We start from the raw sequence: 20,740 nt of genomic DNA, 5'->3' as shown, positions 1-20,740 counted from the left end.
ATCTCAGAGGCTTATGGAATGGTTCTCGATGGGAGTTGATGAAGACCTAAACCAGGGAAATGCCAGCACAAATGGAAGGGAAGGATAGAACAGGCATTACTAGAAAGGAAATGATGGATGTCATCGACTGATCGGCTGTAAAAGATGAAGGGGAAAGAGAAGACTTCCAGGTTTTTAGCCTGGGAACTGAAGAAGCATGGTCAAGGTCAGGTGTGAGCCTCCATGCATCTGTATGGTTGTAGGCTTATTGGTCTGCCGGTCAGGGTAGTGATTATAAGCTAATGCTGGGTATACAATGTGAGGAGTTATGAGAGTCTGGAGTGATGATCAATACTTTGTGCCAAGCTGGGTGGTGCCAGCTAACGTAGGAACTGAAATTTCTGAGAACACAGATCTGTGAACGCACAGGTGTGCGTAAGGATCCGTAGAGAAATACATACATTGGAATGTAGATCCTCATAAAGAACAAGGAGGTATTTTTTTTAAACACGGTTGTGAAAATATATCGACCGTAAAATGTATTGATGTTGATCCCTGGGTGGCAGGGTTTCCTTTTATACTTTTTGTTTTCTAAATACTCTATAGTGAGCATGCACTGTTGTTCTAATAAAAAAATTAAGGTTATCAATAAAAAAGAGGAGGTAGATGACCGAGAGTATATGCCAGGGTGTGTCGCAGCCTAAGTAAGTGGCCTGTAGGTGGGAAGAGGGGCTGGCAAGACATAGATGGAGGGTGAGAAGCTGAATGGTTCGCACAGGGGCCATGGGATATTAACAGGCCTTATATTTAGAATCACCGCAGTAGATCACCTTCGTGTTGTTGTATCGTTTTTAATTAAGCCCTGCATATTGAAGCTCATTTTTCTTCTGCTCATTCCTTTAAGGTTATGAAACTGAGAAAGTTAGCACAGCAGGTGGCTAATTGCCGCCAGTGTCTTGAGCGGTCAACGGTCCTCATCAACCAGGCTGAACATATCCTGAAGGAAAATGACCAGGCCCGGTTTCTCCAGTCTGCAAAAAATATTGCCGAGAGGTGAGCTCCTCCTGGTCTTTTCTCCAGGCCTGCCCTTAGGAAAAGGGTGCAGCTGGAAGTCACTTGATTCTGTTCGGGCATGTACACAGCGGCTGTCAGCTCGTTTTACTAAAGCCTCGGTGGTGCGTTTGCTCTGTGCATTTCTGGCACCCTTCTCTCTGGGTAGCTTTACCGCTTCCCCCAATGCACGGCCTCTGCCCTAGCTCTCCGCTGCCCACTCAGTGCTGCAGTTTTCTTCTTTTAAAGATTTTATCTATTTATTTGTCAGAGAGAGAGCACAGGCAGGGTGAGCGGCAGGCAGAGGGGGAAGCAGGCTCCCCGCTGAGCAGGGAGCCCGATGCGGGGCTCCATCCCAGGACCCTGGGATCATGACCTGAGCCGAAGGCAGATGCCCAACCGACTGAGCCACCCAAGCGTCCCAATGTGCTGGAGCTTTCTATGTTGGTGTTAGCGTAGGGGCAGAGAGACTTTTGGCCACAGGGATAGGTGTGTCTTTGTGCAGTTTTTATTGCTTTCATTTCGTTATCTCTCACAGATGGATAGAGCAGTAATTCTCAGGCTTTTATTTAATCAGTCACTCCTTGAAAACGTGATGGATGTCCTGAGCCCTCTTCCTGAGGGGAAAATGCATATTAGATATATACACGTGGAATTTTGCCTACGATCCCAGAGGACTCATGGATCTTTCGAAGGCCATCTATACACCACGTGCAAAGAATCTGAAGTCTAAAGTGGAACATTGCTCAGTAGAGTCACGGGGCTCCAGAGACTCATTAGGCGAATCTGACCTCCTTCTATCTCTCTCTTATTTACTGAAGGCTTTGGCTCCACGTTCACAGTATTCCTTCCTGTTGTTTCTGCCATCATTCCGGGTGACACTGGCAGCATCCACATGGCTGACCCCATCTAATACGCCAGCCATCCATTCTCCTGGCTCCTTGCCATTCCCTCCTCCAGTGACCCTCACCTCTGCTCCCCTTCATCTACCCACTTCCGCGGCTCCCATGCTGAACCTCGCTACAACCTCTGTATTTACAGTGGATTGCTTTTCTTCCAAAGCTTCTAGTCTTCAACTTCATCAGGACCCCTAAGGCCCAACTCCTACCTACCATCTACCTACTGTCTTTACTTCTTTCTTTGGCCTGTTGAGGGTCTGTGATTTCTCACTTCAGCTGCTCACTCTCGCTGCAATATACCCACTTTCCTGGCCCCACTGTCTTTTTATCACACCAACCATCCTGATCGAACCCCCAACCCTGAATCATCCCAGCTCTTCCCACCTTTTCTTTTTCTTTTTAAAAATATTTTATTTATTTATTTGAGAGACAAAGGTAGTGTGAGAGAGAGCACGAGTGGGGAGGAGAGGGAGAAGCAGGATTCCCGCTGAGCAGGGAGCCTGTTGCGGGGCTCCATCCCAGGACCCTGGGATCATGACCTGAGCCGAAGGCAGACGCTTAACCGACTGAGCCACCCAGGTGGCCCTCTTCCCACCTTTTCCATGTCTGTATTTGAGTTGCAGAACCTAGCTAGAGAAAACCACATAATCAAAGAGGTTGGTACTACCGCACCACACATTTATGGCTTCTAATCTCACCGGGGCCCCCAAATCCTTCTGTGTTGCTTTGGTCAGCTTTCTTTTTGCTTTGTCTCCCTAATGGCTATTTCAGATTTTCTGTGTTCAACTCAAAAATTCCAACCCTGCCACCTTCCCGCTCATGCTCAGCAAATGACTTCATGTCCTATTTTAGAGAGAGACAAAAAGTGGTAGGTATGAAAGCACAAAGTTCTCAGCTTCTCAAACCGAACTGCTGGCCATACCTACATCCACATCCATGACTTTTGCCTCCACTCGCCTTTTTTTAAGTAAGCTCCATGCCCAGCGTGGAGCCCAAGGCGGGGCTTGAACTCACAATCCTGAGATCAACACCTGAGCTGAGATTAAGAGTTAGATCAAGCTTAACCGACTGAGCCACCCAGGCGCCCCTCCCTTTTGATTATAGTAGAAGAGATGTCCATTCATTTGTGTTTTGGCCACATGCTTCCTTTTTTTCCATAGCTTCAGTTTCTCCCTTTCTCTAGTTGACTTCACATGCACTTTTAAACCCACTCATGTCTCTCCTATCTAAAAAATATAATACCCACAGCTTTCTTCTCCCTCATACCCCCTCTAGCTATCGCCCTATCCCTCTCTTTCCCACATAGCAAACTTCTTCAAAGACAATGCCATTTCCTCACCTCTGACTTACTCTTCTTCAACATTAAAAGTTATTTATATTAAAGTAATACTTGTTGGGCGCCTGGGTGGCTCAGTTGGTTAAGCGACTGCCTTCGGCTCAGGTCATGATCCTGGAGTCCCTGGATCGAGTCCCACATCGGGCTCCCTGCCGAGCAGGGAGCCTGCTTCTCCCTCTGACCCTCCCCCCTCTCATGTGCTCTCTCTCTCTCTCTCTCATTCTCTCTGTCTCAAATAAATAAATAAAATCTTTAAAAAAAAAAAATAAAGTAATACTTGTGCATAGTTAAAAAGTCAGATATTACTAATAGTCATATTACAAATAATAGTCTTCTCCTCACCACTGATTTCTGTTCTCCCATGAGAATAATATTGAGCATTTACTCTGTGTTGAGCATTATTCTAAGCCCTTGTAGGTGTTTACTCATTTAATCCTCACAAGAACCTCATGAGATAGATGCTATTATTATCCCCATTTTACAAGTGAGAGAATGAGGCTCAGAGAGGTTATGTGATTCGCCTAAGATCACCCAACTAGTAAGGGATAGAGGCAGGATTCAAAACTAGGCAGTCTAGTGCCATAGTCTACACTTTTCCAACAAAGCCAAGCAATTTCAACTCTGTTAGGTATTTCTTTTGGCATGACCTTTACATTTCTAAATAACATCCTTATATTGTTATTTTCCCCCCAATTTTAGACATTAACAATTGACTTCTGCAAACCTGGAAATTTGTCAGCCATCATTTCCTCAAAATTTAAAAAGATTTTATTTCTTTATCTGAGAGAGAGAGAGAGAGAGAGAGAGAGCAGGTGGAGGGGTGGAGAGAGGGAGAGAATCTCAAGCAGACTTCACACTGAGCACGGAGCCTGATGTGGGGCTTGATCTCATGACCCTGAGATCCTGATCTGAGCCAAAACCAAGAGTTGGATGCTTAACCGACTGAGCCACCCAGGTGTTCCTCTCAAGTATTCTTCATGCCATCCCCTTCCTTTCTTATGCAGACTCCAATTACATGTATGTTAGGCTGCTTGAAGTTTGTCTCAGCTCACTGATGCTCTGTTCATATTTTAGCCATTTTTTCTCTGTGTGTTTCATTTTGATAGTTTCTCTTTTTTTAAGATTTTATTTATTTAGTTGAGAGAGAGAGAGAGAGAGAGAGAGAGAGCACAAGTGGGGGGAGGGGCAGAGGGAGAAACAGACTCCCTGCTGAGCAGGGAGCCCAATGCGGAGCTCGATCCCGGGACTCAGAAATCATGATCTGAGCCAAAGGCAGATGCTTAACCTACTGAATCACTCATGTGCCTCTCATTTTGATAGTTTCTAATATGTCTTGGCATTCACTAACCTTTTCTTCTATAATGCCTAATCTGCCATTAATCTCTCCAGTGTATTTTTCATCTCAGACATTGTAGTTTTCATCTCTAGAAGTTCACTTTGGGTCTTTCAATAACATCCATATCTCTACTTAACATATTTAGCTTTTCCTCTAGCTTTTGAATATATGGCATGCAACACTAATTCAAAAAGATGTATGCACCCGTGTTTATTGCATTCTTTACAATAGCCAAGCGACCTACATGTCCATTGGTATACGAATAGATAAAGAAAATGTAATACACACACACACACACACGCACGCACACACACACACACACACACACACACAGGACTATTACACAGCCATAAAAAAGGATGCGATCTTGCCATTTGCAACAACATGGATGGACCATGCTAAGTGAAATAAGTCAGACTGAGAAAGACAAATACCGTATGATTTCACTCATGTGGAATCTAAAACAAAACAAAACAAAAACAAAACAAATGAATAAACAAGCAAAAAGCAGAATCAGACTTATAAATATGGAGAACAAACTGACAGTTGCCAAGGGCAAGCGGGTGGGAGATGGGCAAAATGGGTGTAGGGCAGAGGGGGATACAGGCTTCCAGTTATGGAATGAGTAAGTCACGGGAATAAAAGACACAGTATAGGGAATATAGTCAATGCCATTGTAATAGCGTTGTATGGTGACAGATGGGAGCTACACTTGTGGTGAGCACAGCATAACGTATAGACTTGTCGAAACACTGTGTTGTATGCCTCAAACTAATGTAACATTGTGTGTCAACTATACTCAAAAGAAAATTAAAATCAAAATGTGGACAGAGCATGGAATACAGTTATCATAATTGTCATAATGTCTAATTCTAACATCTATGTCAGTTCTGGGTCAGTTTCAATTGATTGCTTTTTCTCCTCATTATGGGTTGTATTTTCTTCCTTCTTTGCCTATCTGATCTTTTTTTTTTTTTTTTTTTTTTTGGATGTTAGACATAATGAAATTTATCTTATTGGGTGCTGCATATTTTTGTATTTCTATAAATATTCTTAAGCTTCATTCTAGGACACAGTTAAGTTACTTGAAAATAGCTTGATCCTTTTGGGTCTTGTTTTTAAGATTTGTTAGGTGAAATCAGAGCAGTGTTTAGTCTGAAGCACATTTGTCCGCACTAGTGAGGCAAGACGTTTCTGAGTACTCTCCTGAGTGCTCCATGCATCATGAGATTTTCCAGTCTGTCTCTTGGGAACAGACACTCCTCCTGATCCTTTGTGAGCACCAGGGATTGTTCCCTTTCATCCTTTTAAAAAAAAACTTTTTTAAATTTATTCATTTGAGAGAGAGCAAGAGCACAAGCAAGGGGGAGGGTCAGAGGGAAAGGGAGAAGAAGACTCCCCTGCTGAGCAGGGAGCCCAACGTGGGGCTTGATCCCAGGACCCCAGGATCATGACCTGAGCTGAAGGCAGATGCTTAACCGACTGAGCCACCCAGGTGCCCCTCCCTCTCATCTCTTTAGGGGGGCTCTTTCCTTGGCCTTGGGCAGTTTCCTCACATGCATGTGTTGATCAGTATTTTGTTGAATACTTGGAGGGGAACCTTCCGAAGGCCTCCAGAATTCTCTCTGTGCAGCCTTCTCCTCTCTGGTACCCTGCCCTGTGAACTCCAGCCAACTTAGTCTCCCAGACTCTCAGTGTTCTTAATTAGAGACTTCATCAGGCTCTGCCTGATTTCCTCTTCATGTACCATTTTACTCTCTTAATTTTGTTGGAACAATTTTTCCCACTGTCTCCTAAGAAAGAGTACATGGGAAGTAAGTTTTTGAGAACTTTTTGTTTAAAAATTATTTGAAATTTACATTTGATAAGTTGGAAATAAATTTCCCTTATAGTTTTGAAGGCATGGTCTATTGTCTCCTAACTTCCAGTGTTGGGCTAAGAAACCCACTGCTATTTTGATTCCTGATCTTTTAAATGTGACCTATATTTTAAAATTTGAAGCTTTTAAGGTCTTATCTTTAATCCAGTTTTTCTGAAATTTTTCCAAGATATGCCTTGGTGTGGGTCTTTTATCATTCATTTTTGTTGGGCACTAAGTAGGTCTTTCCAATCTGGAGCCTACTGACTTTTCACTCTGGGAAATTCTCTTACATTATTCACTAATAATTTCCTCCCATTTATTTTCTCTCTTCTCTCTTTCTGGGACTCTAATTAGTCAGACGTTGGACATTCTAGATTTTCTCTCTGATGTTTAAAATCTTTCATTTCCTAGTTTTCATGACACTGTCTTCTTGTTCTATTATCTGAGATGTTTCCTTAATTTTTCATCAGTCCGTCTATTAAAATTTTAATTTCAGCATTCTTATTTTTATTTATAAGAGCTCTTTCTTGATCTTGGCTTCTTTTTTTTTTTTTTTTTTTTTTAGCATTCTGTCCTTGCTTTGTGGATGCAAACTATTTGTTTATCTTCTTGAAGACATGGACAGTCATTTAAAAAGCTTCTTCTAAACTCTGCATTGTTTTGGTCTCCTCCAAGTTCCTTTTCTCTCTTAGTTTGTTTTAGTTTCTGTCTTTCCCTGAATGTCTGGTAAGCTTTTGGCTGCCTGTTGGAATTTAAGCACTAGAAGGTGACTGCAAGATCTGAGGGGATGGGAACAGTTTGTTGCATCGTGAATGTCACTATACGATAATAAGGTGGAATGCTGGATTTTTACCGAGGGGACCCAAGTGTCAGTTCTGTAAGTGTTTTCTCTTCAGTCAGTTTCCCCTGGAAGGAATTCACCAATCTCCTGCTTCTGGCGGGGGAGGAGGGGTATTAAGCCTGGCTCCCACCATTTTGGGAGCCAAGCAAGGAAAAGTGGCTGAGGGTTTTAAGACTGCTTTTGGTACAACGTCAAAGCTCTGCGGAAAGTGAACCTCACATCTCCTGCCAGGACGAGGGAGGAGTAGTCTCTGGCCGAGTGGATCTGGGCTCTAGCTCTTCTTCATACAAACTTTCAACTGTCGGCGGCACAAAATCAGCTTGATGTTGTTGGCTTCCTGACCCAGCTTTCTCTGGTCTGTTGTTGGTTACCGCTCATCCAGCCCTTTCTAGCTTCCAAACATTTGTTGACAATCTCTCACTTGCTGGCATGTCTTTTTCCATTCTCTTTGTCTTTGTGGGTTTATGACATTTTATTCTTTGACTGTCATTTCAGTGGTATTTCATGAGAGCAGAGATAAAACATAAATTTAAACCACTGTATTTAATCATCCTCACTCACTCTTCAACTCTCTGAAATGTCTTCTGCCTAGTTTCCTGAGTGTTCTTCCCGAGGTCACCAAATGGATACCTTGTTGCTAAATCTAATCGACATTCCTTTGTTTTATCTTACTGTTTCATCTTACTTAATCACTCAGTAGCATTTGTCCCTACTGACGATGATTCCTACTTGAAATTTCTCTGCGCTTAGCTTCCATGAACACTCCTGCTTTTCTCCCTACCTACCTAGTTTCTTTTGCCTTTGGGAGCAAATCACCTTTGACCTATTCCTTTAATGCTGTTCTTTATGATTCTGTTTTAGGCTATTCTCTTCTCTCTTGAGAATCATCTGCCCAACCTAAATATCTTCATCAGCGGTTTCTCACAGGGTCTGAAATTCTTCCCCACCAATAATAATTGTAATAATCTATTATGGACCAAGACTTCAGTTAAAATGAAATTTCCACTGGGAGAGTATTCCTTCCCCCTTACAAATGACACTTACCATATTGTCCTTGAGAGATAACTAATGTTTTGCTTAAACATATTAAACATAGAAACACACACTTACATATACCCCAATGCCATTTTTACTCATCCTTAACTTCCCAGCCACTGTTAACATTTGGGAGTATAGTACCCCAATATTTAGATTTTTATTTTATTTTTTTAAGATTTTAATTTATTTGAGAGCAAGAAAGAGTGCGTGACTGGGGAGGGGCAGAGGGGAAGGGAGAAAGAATCTGAAGCAGAATCTGCACTGAGCATGGAGCCTGATGTGGGGCTTGATCCCACGACTGTGAGATCATGACCTGAGCCAAAACCAGAGTCAGACACTTAACTGACTGAGCCACTCAGGCGCCCCTAGATTTGATATATATTTCACAAACAAAAGGTCATCCTGCATATACTTCATTATACTCTATGTTTTAAATTGAACAGTATATCATGAACTTGTCCCTGTCATTGGATATTATTGGATAACCTGATTTCCAGTGGCCTAGTAGTATTTCATCTTTTGATGTATAACACATTACTTAGCTCAGTCCCCATGGTTTGACAGTTAGCTTCCATATGATATGTTGAGTGCCCTTACAGTTGTATCTTTGCTTACACCTCAGTTATTTCCTTAATAAAAAATGTATGAAGTAGAACTGTGGTGTCAAAGAATATTTGCATTTTAATCTATGTTGGTATTTAATGCCAAATTGATCTCCAAAATTTGTTATCAGTTTCAGTCCTAATAAAATATGTAGGCATTATCTCATACAGGCATAAAAAGCTCCTATAATTGTCATTATTTATAATCTTAAATGCTATCTCATTTTAATTTACATTTATTTGATTCCTCATGTAGTTGGGCTTTTAAATATATTTTTAAAATATTTTATTTATTTATTTGAGAGAGAGAGTGAGTGAGTGAGAGAGAGAGAGCACAAGCCAGGGGAGAGGCAGAGGGAGAGAGAGAAAAGCAGTCTCCCCGTTGAGGATCCTGGGATCATGACCTGAGCCGAGGGCAGACGCTTAACCGACTGAGCCACCCAGGCATCCCGGGCTTTGAAATATATTTGTTGCCTATTTGTTTTCATATGGTGTGAATTAACTTTATGTTTTATTTGTCTATGCTCCTTTCACTACTCTCCTTTTTGCTCATTCCTAGACACCTTAAAATCTGTTCTGCCCCCAGTTTTGACCCCTTCCAGTCCATCCTTGCAGCCAGCGTACTCTTCCTAAACATAAATTTGAGCCTCACTTCTCTGCCTAAAGTGCTTCAGTGGCCCACACTGCTTTTCGGATAAAGTGCAAGGCTTGCAATATGGCCCACAAGACCCTGCATGACTTTGCTAATTCTCCAGGCAAGGGAGAACACACACATCCACATAGTCTCTGCTTACCTAACTCCTACTCATTGTGTAGGTCATTGTGTAAAATGAACTTCCCTGCCAGGTGGGCTTTGTGTATGTTACAGTCCCTTTGTAGCAGCACTTCTATTGCCTATTTAGTATCTTTCTCCTCCATGAACTGTGAACTTCGTGAGGGCGAGGACCACAACTGTGTGTCTCCAGTGTGCTTAGCACAGTGCCTGGCACATTCGTTGTGCTCAGTGAGTGTTGGATGGATGGATGGATGGATGGATGGATGGAAGAAAGAAGATTGGAGAGGCCAGGAAGAAATTTCATGAGCCAATTTTCTGCCTTAACTCTTGCCCTGTAGGGGTTGTTGTCTTCTTACTCATCAAATCCTGGAAGAGGGGCCATTCAGCGTGAGACCTGAAGATTATACTGCTAGTCTTTCATTTGTTTATCCTGGCCTACTGTTTATTCCTAAATCATCTCTATTTTCACAAACAGCCAAGAGCTCCTGTTGGTAGAAGTGTAGCAGGGTGTACATGCATGAGGATATATGTTTGTTTAACTCCTCAACCCCTTAAAACTAGTTCACCATGGAAGTTTCCTCTCTGGCCTTCTTACATTCAGTGCCTCTGCCCTTCATTCTACCTGCGTATTGTCGCCAAATTAATGTTTCTTTCCATTCTGTCATTTGCATGTTCAAGGATCTTCATTGGCTCTGATTCAGAAGGTCTGTCACAGGGCCTCAACATGTATGCTTTGGTCAAAACTCCCTGGGAGAATTCTGATGTGTAATCATGGTTAAGAATTGCTGAAGCACAAAAAAATTTACCTAATTTTTTTTTGAAAGAGCTGTCTAAATTGGTTCAGAGTATCGAGCTTAGAATCCAATGAACATGGATTCAGCTATATTTCTTTTTTCCCTGACCCTTACTGGTTGTGTGACTTTAGGCAAGTTAGTTAAGCTTTCTGTGTGTCGTTTCTTGCTTACATTATATCTCACTGTCATTTACAAAATGGAAATAACATTTACTGCGCAGGATTATGGCAAGAGGTAAATTAAACAATGTACATAAAGTGCATACATGGTCTCTTCTATCTACTAAATGCTCAGTAAATGTTAGCAGCTGTGTTGTTAGTCATTCCATTATTCACTCAACAATTGTTTGCCATGTGTCCAACACTGTGTTACAGACCATGGAAGATATGAGAGGTACAAAATATAAATCCTGCTCTTGAGATGCTTAGAACTAGCTGGGGAGATAAAACTAGCATAGCATTATATAATCATAATAAATAATAATAAAATTAAATTCAAATGTTTTAAAAGAGTGAGTAAAGTACAGTATTCAGGTGAAGGCTTGAACTCAGCCCCAGCATGCTGGCTTGTTTATTAGCATAAAAAAAAATGGAGGGGGAGAAAAAAAATCTCTCAAACTGCTCTTACCAAGCCTTCAGAGGTCTAGTTTTGATGCTGCCTGCCAGATGGAAAATGATGCAGAGGGGAAAAAATCCTGTATTTACTTCTCAAAATTAAGACAGGATGGGGGAGTGTGTTTGAGGGGTGAACATATGTGAATAAATATGGTATAACCCTTAGTTGGTTCCTGATGATTAAATTTTAAATGGTTTCCATTGGAAAAGCACAGATATGATATTTTTCATTTAATGAATTAAGCCCTATGAGTCATTTATTTTCACCTTGTTGAACCAGAAATCAAACATTGAATAAAGGTTGCAAACCGATTTTGATGTATATTGATGTACTTTTTCTCTTTTCCAGGGTCGCTATGGCAACAGCATCTTCTCAAGTTCTGATTCCAGACATCAATTTTAATGATGCCTTTGAAAACTTTGCTTTAGATTTTTCCAGAGAAAAGAAATTGCTGGAGGGGCTAGATTATTTAACAGGTGTGAAAATACTGTGGTTTCCTTCCCATTTTAATGCTTGTCTTTTGGTGTTCTCTTACTTTAAGGTAATCAGAACAGGACAATATTTGTAATGAAAATGCTTTTATAACCTTTAAGACAATACATGTATCCTTTTAGATAGAATATACTTTAGCTCATGTAACAGAAAAGAAAGATGATGTGTCAAATATTTCTGGGGGCAGACGGGTATACCATCATACCTAAAGGTCAAGAAAAAACAAGACATTGCTGATGGATTTCTCCTTATGAGCCTATCAGCAATATATTGTTGCTTGTTGTTGAGGGGGTTAGAAATCAGGTGGCAATTATGGAATATTAAAGAATGGCCCGCATAGGTACAGGTACCATTCAAATTGTTTTAAGGAAATTTGAGGATCTGGCAGATTAGGACGAAAAGTGTAACAATTTTAGGAAATGAGGGATGCAAACAGCCTATGAAAAATGCTGGCTACCTTCAGGATTATTGAATGGCCACCTCATGAGAAAAATACACACGTACAATAACTTTGCATTGGTCTTATTTTTGTCAACATATTAAAATAACTGTCATTTATTGAACAACTACTTTATGCCAGACACTGTGTATTAATTTTATAGTATAAATATGTACCACAGATCTCTGAGGTAATGATCAATCATCCCTTATTTCACAGACGAGGGAACGCATATTAATTTGCACTTGGCCATCCTGCCCAGAATAAATGATAAAACTTTTTTAAAATAAAAAGAAACAGGTCGAAGGTCATGCAATAAGAAAACCACGTGACCACTGGAGGTCTCAGCACGTGGCTTCCATCGAACGCTTCTCTTTTATGAAGAGAACCTCCTCGCCATGAGATGTTGAGTTGGGCAGCAAGAGTGACAATCGTTAACGTGTCGGAACAGAGAGTGTGCCTTTCTCACCTGCTTTCCCACCTTTCCTTACAGCCCCAAACCCACCATCTATCCGAGAGGAGCTCTGTACGGCCTCCCATGACACCATTACAGTCCACTGGATCTCGGATGATGAGTTCAGCATCAGCTCCTATGAGCTTCAGTACACCATATTCACTGGCCAGGCTAACTTCATCAGTAAGTCATGGTGTAGTTGGGGCCTGTGGCCAGAGATAAGGAAATGTAAGGAAGCAGTAAGCTGCTCAAGATTGGCCGGGGCGCCACGAGGCAAGTGTTTGTAAGACATGTCAGGTTGTTGAGTATAGTGTTTCTCGTAGACAGTGCAAGCTCCCCCAGGGCATTGCAAAGACCATATTACTGGGTGGACAAGCAAGGTGTGTATTTCCTTGCTGGGGCAGTCACGGGGGCCACTCCCATTTGTGTATGTAATCCTTGGCCTTTCCTCAGTTCATCCATGTCACTCTACTCATCCTGAGTCAGAACCCAGCGCAGAATTCATTCCTGGGTAACCACGCCACCGTCATTGCTGATTCTGTGTGTGTGAACATCTCTCTCCTCGGCTCTTCTTCCACTGCATTATCGTGATAAAATACATCACGTTCAAGGATGACTACTTCCTTTCCCGGACCTATTTGTGTCAGCGACTGTAGTGATAAGCCTTCTGCCTTTGTCATTGTACCCCCTCTCCCCCTCCTCCGAGAATGACACCAAATACAAAAAACGTGTCAGTGGGCCACAAAATGAAATCTGTTCAAAAAGCAGTCACTGAGCTCACATGTTATGGTTTCACCTTCTGATGAATTGGAGCAAGACGAGGCAGAATAGAAACTTGACTCATCGATGGCTAGATAAGAGGGACCTGGCTGTGAGTTCCCCTCCCTGTGCGGGGGAGAACTGGAGAGCAGAATTAAAATGGGATTCAAGACCGGAACCGGTTCCCACCCTAAGGTGCACCCTGGGTTCCCGCCCTAGCCCGCAGAGCTGCAAAGTAGTAATTTCTTTTACCTTTGTGCTTGTGCTTCTGTGTCTCACTTCGCAGGCCCACACGAGAGGAATTTTCCCAATGAAACCCTCCCAATAGGCTTCCTTTTCCTGTTTGGTGCCAATGCTGGGCCACATGGTGGGCTGGGGAGGTGAGAGGACATTGGGGGTCACACTCGAAAAACACTTGCCTCGTGCAGCTCCAACCTAAGCCACTTGGCCTGGGCAGCTGTGCTCCTAGGTGTTTTTTTTTCAGCTTACGGAGTCACACACTCTAAGGCCTCCCTGACATGCTTTCCTGCCCTTGTCTGTCTGTCTCCTGCTCTGGCAAGTCTTACAGCCAGCAACTGAGCTTCTCCTTCCTGAGAGGGGGAAGGCAGTGGTCTCCAGGGAGCTGAGACATAAGTGCAAGCGACAAAGATCTAAAGGCTGTCCTCTCCCTTTTCAAAGATATATAGTCCTTTGTAGAAGAACTTAAAGGATAATTCTTAATGCCAATAGGATCATAGCGCCTTAGGATTGGAAGGAACCTTAGAAGGCCTTTAGGCTAACCTTCTTCCCTTCTACCAGACACCCAGTGGATGATTGTCCTGTCTCTACTGGATCATTTCCAGTTCCAGGGATGGGTAGCCCACTTCTAACAAAATAACTCATTCAGTTCGTTGTGCAGCTATAAACAAATTGTCAGGGCTTCCTTATGGAGGGCCTAACTCTTCCTCCTGGTAAATAACAACGACAATAAGAATTGATACGTGCATTCTGCTTTGTCATTTATAAACGCTCCCACATACATCATCTCACTGAGTCCTCATGAGTTCTTCCTTAGCCTTATGAAATAGATAATACTAATTCTATTTTATGGATGAAGAAGCTGAGGTTCAAATGAAATGAGTTGCCCAAGGTCACAGAGCTACAAACTGATGGAGTCAAGGTCCGAACGCAAGCCTGTCAGACTTCAAGCTTAATGTTTCTTGAATTAAACCCACAGCTACTGATTAGTCCCAGTCCTGCCCTTTTGTGCCTCACTAATGAACCTGATTCATCTCTCCATGACAGTTCTTCAGATAACTTTAGGTAGCTCTCGTGTACGTCCCGTCTAAATTTTCTCCTTTCCAGGCTAAACATCCTTAGTTCTTTGAATCGCTCCTTATGTGACATGGTTTCAGGCCCTTTACTGTCATGGTATCCTTTTTAGGAACACACTCCTGTGTGTCAAAGTGCTTTATAAAATGCACCGTCAAGGGGCGCCTGGGTGGCTCAACTGGTTAAGCACCCGACTCTTCATTTTGGCTCAGGTCGTGATCTCAGTGTCCTGGGATCCGGTCCCACATCGGGCTCTGTGCTCATCATGGAGTCTGCTTGAGATTCTCTCTCCCCCTGCCTCTCCCGCTTGTGCTTTCTCTCTCTAAAATAAATGAATAAAATCTTTAAAAAATGCGCTGTCAAAAAAGTGAATACAGTACTCCAAAAGTGGTCTGACCACCACAGAAGACAGCTGGATTATTTCTCTTATACATTAGCTGATGCCCCCCAGCCCCGAACCTTTTTATTCCAGTAGTCACATTGACGACTGAGTATTGACTACTGAGCAGGTAGTCACTTGGAATCCCTAGGTCTTTCAAATCCTTGATTGTCTAAACCGAAATGCAACATCTTGAATTCATCCCTATTACATTTTGTCTGGTTAGCTTTGACTTCACATTCCAGCCTGCCAAAATCCTTTTAAATCCAGTTTCTGCCTTCCCAGCCTGCCTTCTCTGTCTTCTTCCAGTCAAGTGGAATAGGATAGGGACAGAGCCCTGAGCAAAATTCTGTCTGGCAATGGGCAGATGAGATGAAACTATTTTAGGTGCCCCTGGGTGGCTCAGTAGGTTGAGCCTCTGACTCTTGATTGTGGCTCATGGTCATGATCTCAGGATCCTGGGATCGAGCCCCATGTTGGGCTCTGAGCTCAGCAGGGAGTTTGCTTGCCCCACCCCCCCCCCAAATAAATAAATAAATAAATAAAATCTTTTAAAAAAAGATGAGACTATTTTACTGGGAATATTCATGAAGATTCAAGGTCCTACCCTTATTTGTCGGTCTGGCCTACCACTGTTCTGCCACTGTTGATTGAACCTTGGCTCTGAGAGTTACTTTCCCTTGAGGTTTTTTCCACATTTTCTCTTCTTAAACCACTTTGTTGATATATAATCGGCATTCAAAAAGTTGTCCCTCAACAGATCAACAGACAAAGAAAATGTGGTATGTCCATATAATAAAATATAGTTCAATCTTAAAAAAGAAGGAAATTCTGCCATTTGTGACAACATGGATGAACCTGGAGGGCATTATGCTAAGTGAAATAAGCCAGACACAGAAAGACAAATACTACGTGATACCATTTATATGAGGAATCTTAAAATAATCAAACTCCACATTTTCTTTAACCAGAAATTTCTTCCTTGTCGACTAGAATTTTGTCTGGAGAAGCTGTTCCCCTTATTTTTCTTTTTGCTTTCTCTTTCTTTTCTTTCTTTCTTTCTTTCTTTCTTTCTTTCTTTCTTTCTTTCTTCTTTCTTTCTTTCTTTTTCTTTCTTTCTTTCTTTCTTTTTTTTTTTTAGCTTTCTCCCTTCATCTGTAACTATCTCCCCACCTCCTCTAAGATTTGGAATGGGCACAACCCAATAATGTTTCCGATGATGCTGTTAGCTGAATTCAAACAGATGTTTGGCTGATTGTCTTCCCCATTACTGTCTATCTTTCCTCTATTTCAATTTTGTGTTTTGCATTTTGAAAGCACTGGCTATACCCTCTGTCTGGCCAGGCAGCCTGTAACATACTGCCACAAAGATAAAACTTCTGTTTCCTCTCCTTTTCATTTCCATGCAAATGTTTTCCACCACACATTTAGACTCGGGTTCATGGATTTCCATATTGTGGTCTTTCCTGTTTGAACAAGGTATATACTTCCATTACCAGAATTCACTCCTCAACCCCATCTCGCCAAGTCCCATTGATACCCAGAAAATCCTCTTTTTACCTTTTCAAAATTTAGAAATGGTTTCAAAATTACAGAAAAGTTGTAAGAGTAGCACAAAGAATGCCCATATACTCTTTACCCAGATTCATCTGTTGTTAATATTTTGTCCCATTTCCTTTATAATTTGCTAGAAGTCCCCATCTCTCTCTATTTCTGAACCATTTGAGAGTAAATTGCATACATCATGACCTTTGACCACTAAATTCTTCAGTGTAGGTTTTCTAAGAATAAGGAAACTCTTATATAACTACAGTGTGGTTATCAACTTGAAGAGATTTGATACAATACTTTTTCTGATCCCGCCATTCATATTCCAATTTTGACAGTTGACCCAATAGTACCCTTTATAACATATAAAGGACCTGATATTGTCCTTTAGAGTCGAGGATCGGGTATTGCACTTAATTGTAATTATCCCTAGCCCCCTTTAATCTGGAACACTTCCTCAGCCTTTCTTTGTTTTTAACGACATTGACATCTAAAATCCCCTTTTATTTCTTTATTATACTGTTCCTTATTTTGGGTTCCTCTGATGTTTCCTCACGATTTATATTCAGATTATGCATTCATGGCTGGAATACTGCACTGGAGATGTTGCATCCTCCTTAGGACATCACATGTGGAGGCATGTGATATCCACTTGCCCTTCATTGGGGATGCTAATTTTGTTCAGCTGGTTGAAGGCGTTGCTGGGTTTCTTCACCACGTAGTTACTACTTTTCTTTTTGCAACTAATAAGCAATCCATGTGGTGATACTTTGAGACAATGAAAATGTCCTGCTTCCTCATCAAACCCATCCTGCCCCCACTCCTGTTTTAGCATCAGTCAAAAATTCTTGCCTGGTCCAGTCTTTACTCTGATGATTGCAAAATGATGATTTTCCAAATGAGCGTTCCCTCCCCCATTTACTTGTTGGCACTCTGCATTCTACTGTAAGCAAAAGCCCCACCCTCTATTTATCTACTTCTCAGTATGGACTCATGAATTCTCTTTCTTTAGTGGTTTATAATTCTTCACTGCCCTTGCTTATTTTGATGCTCAGATTGTCCAGATTGAGCCAGTAAGGACCGTTTAAGCTGACTCCTGGGTCCTTAAATTCTCCCATCATTTTCTTGAGCACTTTACTTCTAGCAGAACAAAAGATTCTAGGCTCATATTGACCTTTTCCTGCCCCAGCCTTGAAATCAGCCATTTTTCCAAGGAACCCTGGTTCCTTTTAATGGGAGGATGTTATTAGAGAACAAGATCTGGGTACTAGAAACACACACATGTACCCATGTATGTATACATACGCACCCGCGTAATATACAGATGCACACACCTAACATACATGCACATATGGATACACACACACACACACACACACACACACACACACACACACACACACACATCTATAGAAATCAAGAGTTCATACCAGTACCTCCAATTCCAGTCCATCCTCACGGGTTCTTTCTTGCCTTCCCCCGTTCCATATTGGTACGTTCCGACTTCACAGTGAGAACCCTGGCTCCCAACGACATCAACACACGTGCTCATTTGCTTAATCCCGTAATGTATCTAACAGTTTCAGAAGTGCTTTGCCCATACCATGACAGAAACAAACAATAGTTCAGGATTTGTTTTCAGTCCTCCTCCTTCCCCCTTCCCCTTGGTGTGGTTGTTTTTCATCTGAAGTGCAGTTGGGTTCATTTGTTTCACTTGCCTTCAGTTTTCGTCCCCACTCTTCCCATTCGTATTGATTTAATTGCGCTTTTCTGAATTTGTAAGGCAACAGGGTGTTTCCCAAAGGGAAAACGAGACAGAAAAGGTGTATTCAAACAAGTGCCCTTCTCTCCCCTATCTTTTTAATCCCATGCCCTTACCCCATCCCTTTGCCCACCGACTTCAAATATATGTATGTTCTCTTATTTGCCTTTCTTTCTTGCAAAAAAAAAAAAAAATAGCATACTATCCATGCTCTTCTGCAATTTGCTTTTTTTCAACTAACAGTATACCCTGGAAATTATTCCATATCAGTTAATTGCGATCTTCCTCATTCTTTTTCATAGCTACATAGTACTTCATTGTGAAGTTCGGTCTTTTGTTTTGTATTGTTAGAAGCATATGTGGAAGACCATTTATTTCTCTCTTTGTATTAAAATTCAATGTGCAGTTTATGATTCATACTGTGAATTGGTACATGGATAACCAAGCCCTCCAACATTATTCCTGGCCCTTATCCTTCTTCTCTTTTCATGAGCATGACTGAGCATCTTCACCAGTTATTCTTTCTAGAACATCTCTGTTTGCCCTCCATTATGCTTCTTTTTCTAGTTTTATTTGAGACTTTTTCAACTTCCCACCAAATTCATTATAAAGCCCTCATGATCAGATCTCTTTCAAAACACTCATGATTATTATTTTTTTCTAAAACACTCATGATTATTTTTAATTTTCAGCCTCACTAATTCCTTTACGAGTGCTGCATAGAAGTGACTAAATTCACTGCTCATTTTCCTTGCCCATTCCTTTGCATGCTTTGCTAGAATGGTGGTTAAAAAGCAGTAAACTGATTGAAAAGCAGATAACAGAACAGAGAAACCTCGATAATTCATAAACCAGAACGTCAACTCCTCTTTTACTCACAGTTAGCCAAATACATGTTTTTAATTATGCACATTTTTCTCTGTTTAAGTCAGTGTTTATGGTCCAAAGAGTTTCGAAAGCAGAAACCTAGATCTCTGAGTTTGGGAGGGAAGAAGGTTCCAGGCAACAATGTGTTCCTGGACCACCCAACCTCAAATGGGTATTAGAACCAGGAAGGGGCAAAAATGGGTAGTGTCAAGTGAGGAGACGGTAATGTTTGCTTTGGTTCTCATGCCATCTCCTTGGCCTCTCTATGATACCTTGGAGCCCAGGAGGGGGTGGGAGAGATGAGCCATAAGCCCTGAAAGCTTCGCTACCTTGCAGGGACAAAGCAACATTGTGTCCACCTCATGAATTGTCACGGAGTGGAGAGTGCAGTGGACTAGGGTGAGAGACCAGGGTTATACTCAGCACCATGACCATCTGTCTGTGGCCTTGGGCAAGTCACTTTTCTTCTCTCAATCTTAGTTTCCCATTTGTAAAATGAGGGAAATAGGGCATGTAGGTGTCCTGTTGGCTCTGAGATTCCATGTTCCTGTGCTCTCTGCCCAGCGCCTCTCCATCCATACCAGGCCAGGCTCAGCTGTCAGAGGATTGGACCTTGGGTGTAAAGATCCAGAGACTCCATGAAAGTGATGATTCTGTGACTTTTGTAGAGTGGCCTTTCCCATATTATCGGGCAGAAAACTGAAGCCACCTAATTTTCACTAGTGGTGGCATTCAACTGCCAGAGGCAAGGAGCCTGGTGTAAGCCTAGCTCCGTGGGAGGAAAGAGACAGGAGATATTTAGCTCACTCTGTCTCCTGGGACTCAAAAGAAAACAAAATGAAATTCACTTTTTTTTTTTTTTTTTCGGTGGTGGTAGCGGAGGTCAGGGGGGCTTTTGATGAATTTTCAATGTGCTTCTCATCCTATCTCTATTACCTCCTGGTTAATGTCCTTGTCTCCCTCCCTCCCTCCACAGGCCTGTACAATTCAGTGGATAGCTGGATGATTGTGCCCAACATTAAACAGAACCACTACACAGTGCATGGACTTCAGAGCGGGACCCGCTACATCTTCATTGTTAAAGCCATAAACCAAGCAGGCAGCCGGAACAGTGAACCCACCCGACTAAAAACAAATAGTACGTTGGGGTGATTCCAAAAGGAGAGCTCCGTTTTCCTCTCCGCAGGGACCCACAGCAGTGCAAGAGAGCGGAGGCGCTGAGTAGAGGAGCTTTAATAGTCTATGCTTTGGGCGCAGGGTTTGTTGGTGCCCTGGGGAAATACATGAACACAAAGATGTACACAAAGTATATGTAGTAGTAGCTGGTGTTTGGGGAGGGTGTTAGTAAAGGGGTTTTCTCTGCACCCCATCCCATGCTAGGGGAACAGTTGTGTAAGGCAGCACTGTTTGGAATAATCTGGTAGAATCCTTCTGCAGAGAAGCCATACCTGTTAGGAATGCTTCTGACCTAAGGTGACGGGAAATCCAACTAACTCGGCTTAACAAATAGTATTTGTGAGTAGCTAAAACAGTATTTTTTTTTTTCTCTTTCTCACATAGCAAGAAGCTTGAGGGTAGGCAGTTCGGGCCAGTGCAGCAGCTG

The 20,740-nt window shown here is 42.0% G+C and overlaps 1 protein-coding gene across 5 annotated transcripts in view; it reads left to right on the top strand.

Annotated features, from left to right (window-relative positions):
• MID2 (midline 2) overlaps positions 1-20,740 on the top strand; it is a 97,461-nt gene that overhangs the window by 70,287 nt on the left and 6,434 nt on the right. For 4 of the 5 annotated variants that reach the window (XM_036077732.2, XM_078064933.1, XM_036077730.2 and 1 more), the window contains exons 5-8: positions 884-1,032; positions 11,475-11,602; positions 12,551-12,784; positions 20,114-20,275. In XM_036077732.2, coding sequence (XP_035933625.1) covers positions 884-1,032; positions 11,475-11,602; positions 12,551-12,784; positions 20,114-20,275 — 673 coding nt within the window. The remainder of the gene's footprint in view (positions 1-883; positions 1,033-11,474; positions 11,603-12,550; positions 12,785-20,113; positions 20,276-20,740) is intronic. The other variant, XM_078064932.1, reaches the window with a different exon arrangement.

The sequence above is a fragment of the Halichoerus grypus genome, chromosome X (assembly GCF_964656455.1).
Source record: "Halichoerus grypus chromosome X, mHalGry1.hap1.1, whole genome shotgun sequence".
In the NCBI taxonomy this organism is placed as follows: domain Eukaryota; kingdom Metazoa; phylum Chordata; class Mammalia; order Carnivora; family Phocidae; genus Halichoerus; species Halichoerus grypus.
The sequence above is the reverse complement of the archived record's forward strand: the minus strand, read 5'-3'. Positions and strand labels throughout refer to the sequence as shown.